Source organism: Anarrhichthys ocellatus, unplaced genomic scaffold (assembly GCF_004355925.1).
Source record: "Anarrhichthys ocellatus isolate YVR2014 unplaced genomic scaffold, GSC_Weel_1.0 scaffold2, whole genome shotgun sequence".
Lineage (NCBI taxonomy): Eukaryota > Metazoa > Chordata > Actinopteri > Perciformes > Anarhichadidae > Anarrhichthys > Anarrhichthys ocellatus.
Genome location: NW_022280032.1, coordinates 5,861,669 through 5,866,412, shown reverse-complemented (window position 1 = coordinate 5,866,412; position 4,744 = coordinate 5,861,669). Strand labels below are relative to the sequence as shown.

General features: G+C 39.8%; 1 protein-coding gene across 5 annotated transcripts in view; it reads right to left on the bottom strand.

The window, feature by feature from the left end:
- plxnb2b (plexin b2b) overlaps positions 1–4,744 on the bottom strand; it is a 109,686-nt gene that overhangs the window by 12,279 nt on the left and 92,663 nt on the right. For all 5 annotated transcript variants that reach the window (XM_031858654.1, XM_031858645.1, XM_031858671.1 and 2 more), the window contains 5 exons: positions 4,531–4,667; positions 3,573–3,673; positions 2,984–3,213; positions 2,542–2,723; positions 281–347 (listed from right to left, as the gene is read on the bottom strand). In XM_031858654.1, coding sequence (XP_031714514.1) covers positions 281–347; positions 2,542–2,723; positions 2,984–3,213; positions 3,573–3,673; positions 4,531–4,667 — 717 coding nt within the window. The remainder of the gene's footprint in view (positions 1–280; positions 348–2,541; positions 2,724–2,983; positions 3,214–3,572; positions 3,674–4,530; positions 4,668–4,744) is intronic.

The window sequence follows — 4,744 nt, the reverse complement described above, 5'->3', positions numbered from 1 at the left end:
CACACACACACACACACACACACACACACACACACACACACACACACCCCTTTAGACGTCTCAGATGTTGTCAAGGAGCTAATTGTTGTGGTTAGCAGTTTAGAAGACAGATACATGCACATTATCAATACAGAGCACTAACGAAAGAAATGTAGAAATCCATGCACTTAGCCCACAGTTTAATGCTGTAGCATGTCATTATACATATTTTCTGTATCAGCAATTAAGTATATATGCAAATACATATGATACATTTTTAGTGACCATAAACTCTTGTTACCTTCAAAAACTGGTAAAGGCAGATAGACATCCAGTTACATAGCATCCTTTCCACCACTGTCTCTGATCTGGAAAAACACATTAGATGGACAGCTGTTAATATCATTGTAAGAATACAACTAAATCATTCTGGTGTATTGATGCTGTATGTTAATAAGTTGTGCAAACATAATTTGATTAGAAAATTCAGGAAAAAAAAATGAAATATCTAATTTTCAAAATCAAATCATGACACTTAAATTCTGAATCCATGAGCTAAGAATCCCTGATCTGATAAATAGTCACTACTTGTAATGTATGTAATGTGAGCTCATATAAGGGTTTTTAGCATTTGTCTGTACATATTTTGTAATATGTTTTTGGTGTTTATTGTGTTTTATGTTCATTGTATTCTCTTAAAATGTTGAAATACTACTTTCTTAAGAATATGCATCTACAAAATGTCAACAAGGGAAATTCCTGCACAGCATGTCAGGATGTCAGGATATTTTAATAAAAAAAAATAAAAAAATCACGTCAGTGGTCACTTGACAGATCGCCAATGCTAATGTCACATACCCACCGTCGGCGCCTATCGTTAGCTGCTAGCATGCCTAATTAGATGTCTTGTATATAAGGGGGTTTGTGTTGGCACAATGGCCTAATCAGCATAATGAGCCTCTCCATTGGGGGATAATTAAGATTGTGTACTTGCACAACAGCTAGTCACAGCGTGCCTAGCCACAGCAGACAGTTCAATTCACATAACCCCCTCCCAGCAGTGATGAGCGACTGTACGTTCAGACAAGTGGGTCCTGCTGAGGGAGGAGGAGGACGCCGTCAGTGGATGATTTGACCGTGACATGATCATTACAGCGGTGGAGAGGGTGAAGAACCAAGAACGCTAGAATTTGAGATTCTTTTCTGAGGGCTATTTACTTCAGTCAAATTAGTCAGCTGAATGTTGAAAGACTCTAATTCTACAAAGGCATTATGAGATGTTGCCAAGGGAGAAAACAGCAATTAATATTACGCAGTATCAGTGAAAAACATTTGCTGTTTTGGCAACATCCTAAAAATACCAATTAATTTGTGATAATAGTGTCATGCGAATCACAAACATTTTTGAAGAATTTATGACCCATGCATTGCTATTTTTTGTAATATAACAATTGATCTCTCAATTATTAAAATATAATTCAGATCAGAGTAGATGTTGGGTGCAGGTGATGTACACTTCAGTTGATGAGTTTGTTCTGATCAGGATTGAGAGCTGGAGCTTATTCATGCAATAAAACAGGCTCAGCATTTTTTAAGAGATACAGCATCCATTGAAAAATCCTCCTGGTACAAGATTAAGCCACAAAGCAACTTACAGAAAGCCAATATAAATTGGATTTATGTATTCAGGGCAATCAAAAACCGTATAGACCAAAAGCAATTTTCAGCCTATTCACCCAATTGGTCAAGATCTATAGGTTAAGAAGATAAAGAGGATGATGAAGGGGAACAGTAAAAGGAGAATCACACAGCACGTTGTGCTTGGAGGAAAAAAAAAAAAAACACAGAAGGAGAAACAGAAGGAAGAGGACTGGAACAGATCAAGCAGCAGTCTGGCTCTTGGTAGTGGACTACAGTAGTCAGTGCAAAATTCAACAGACAACATGGCAACACAATGAAACAGTCCACTGCCTCTTGAAGTGAATCCCAGTCCTCATATAATGGTTATTATACTGCTGCCAGGGTTGAGATATGTCGTGATTCTGATTGCAGAGCTTAGATATAAGGACATTAATGATATCAGGGCAAAATGTGCCAAACAAGAGTCAGTACAAGACAGATTGTACTGACAATCTACGAGAGCTCTGACAAGATATTTTACATAGAACTAAAAATACCAACCTCACGGTGGCGCTCGAGAAAAAAGTCAGGGATTACTAACGTCATTAGGATTTGAACTATGGGAGCCATGCATTTAGTGTCAATCCATCCTGTAGATGTAGGCATTTCACTACATGAGTGAAGACTTTGACCTGCTGATGGTTCTTAATGAAAAGTCTGATGTTCACCATGGTCAGTGAGAGTCATCCTGTGGGGACCATGAATGTCTGTACAAAATTTCCTGGTGATCCATTCAATAGTTTTTGAGATGCATCAATCTGGCCCTGGACATTTTAGCAGCACAAAACATCTTGGATATTAAACTTGGCACTGGCGTTTTGACATTGTATCCGACTGCTCCAGTATGTACTGTGCAGCAGCACTGAGGGACTCCTCACTCACCTGCGCAACATGAGTTTAGGGTTCTTGCTGTGGACGTATTCCTCAATCAGCTCCAGCAGCAGTGTTCTCATAATGTCGGTGTAGTATTCCAGTTTCCCGTGCAGAGCCACCGTCAGCAGGGATGCAAAGTACACCTTGGCCCTGGCGTTGAAGTCTTGACTGCGCTCCAGGGTACGGATAAACTAGAAACGCATATCAAATTCTATTCAATATTAAACATTTCACTCAGAAGCACAAAAGCTGATGACGTTAGAGGAAAACCCACAGGATCACCAAAGTCATTAAGATACATCATCTGAGAACCATGAGTGTCTAAACCAGTTCGCCCCTTGACCAGACTGTCCCCTGGGTGCTCTATAGTAGCTGCCCACGGCTCCCAATACTTAAAGTTGATTGACATTGACATATTTCACATATTCACATGATTGTGCAGTATAATTACAGTAATGAGGAAGGTCTTTGAGTTCAGGAGGTTGGAGAACTGGTTGAGCCCCTGAGTCACTGTGGCCCGTCGAGCCTCTGGGATGTCGAGCTTTCCTGTGATCATCACATCATTGGCACCGTCCTTAGAGGGCAGGAAGAAGACGCGTTCGGTGTAGGTTTTGTAGTCCAGGAAGGGGATTCGTCCCTCGCTCAGTTCATTGGTGTGGTCCTCCATCTCGATCATCAAGTCTGCGAGATAAAAACAAGAAAATAGTACCTCATTCCTTTTTAATAAGCAGCTTTTCTCATTTGTGTGCTGCTCGTCTGTCTCAATCATTATGTTGCGAGAGGCAGTGAAAGGGAGAGCTTTGCCAGGAAAATTATTTCAGCTGTGAAAGATTGTTTTCTATTACTGTTACTGCAAAACTGCTCCTAATAATGATGATAACATGATGTTAAGCAGGAGAATTTATTTAATTCACTGCCGTACAATACATCCAAGAAATGTAATCAGAGCTATGAAGCACTTCATTGCTTTATAGCTTCTTAGAAGCATAGATCCTTTGAGGGACATTAGCGATATTGGTGAGGTTTTGCACTGTTGGTACCTGTGAATTCTTTCTTGCAGCGGTCCCGCACGCTCTCCTCCAGATTCTCAAGCTGATGTTTCACCTTTTCGTACTCCCTCTCTGCCTGCTGACTCTTTCTCCTGAACACATTAAACAAACACAACACGTGTGTCGTAAAAACAAAAAAAAAAGAAAGAAAATGAAAGGTTTCAGAGATCTAATTGTTGTTTAAAGACTCTGGTTTGAGTTGGCACAGTTGGCTGATAACTTAGCCACAGTGTTTCCTTTGAGTCTCCCAAAAATATATTATTAGCGCTGGTATTACTTTGTCACTGATGTAGGTGTTTTATAAATATTCAGCTGAAAATGAGCAAAGTTTTTGAGAACTTCTAGGATGCACAGACTGATTTGGTCAAATTAAAAGCAGTATAATATTATGACAATACAGTTTGAGAAAAATACCATATTTGCATTAATATGCGTCATTGTAGGTGGTTAGGTTTAGGTGTATGGGTTTGTGGTCAAACAGGGTGTTACTGTACATCTCTCTGACATCTAATTAACCCCGAACTTAAGTAACGTCCCGTTCATTAAATGTGCAAGCCCAGTTTTTGGCACATCAATACTTTTCTACAAAATGGGTTTTAAAAGGTCACAAGACAAGTAAAAAAAGTATTGCAAGAAAAATTGATTTTGCAAGGCCAATTTTAAGGGTTAAGGGGGTCACAAGACAGAAGTCTGGGAACCACTGGCTTCAAAATATTGTGGGTTTGTAAGTTTAACATTAGCTGACGAATGTTTTTTGCTAAACAACACACACAAATGGCCCCTCCAGCAAGAAAAATGTAGGTATCTAATTAAAAACGGTGTAAAATCACAACATTTAAAAAAAGGCCTAAACTGAGTATTATGTGACATTTACCAGTAGGGTCAAGAGGTTCAGATGTCTAAAAGCGAGGTAAAATAGTATATGCTAACCCAAAATAGCTTAACTCACCTGTAGCAGTAGACAGAGATGGCGATGATGAGCAGCATGGGGACAATGACAGCAGGGATGATGACGTAGAGTGGCAAATCATTCTTCTTCTCGTATTCTACCGAGCCGACCACCCACTCCCCTTTCCCAAACATGATCTGTGGATGGACACACAGACAGAGAGAGACAGAGAGAGAGAGAGAGAGAGAGAGAGAGAGAGAGAGAGAGAGAGAGA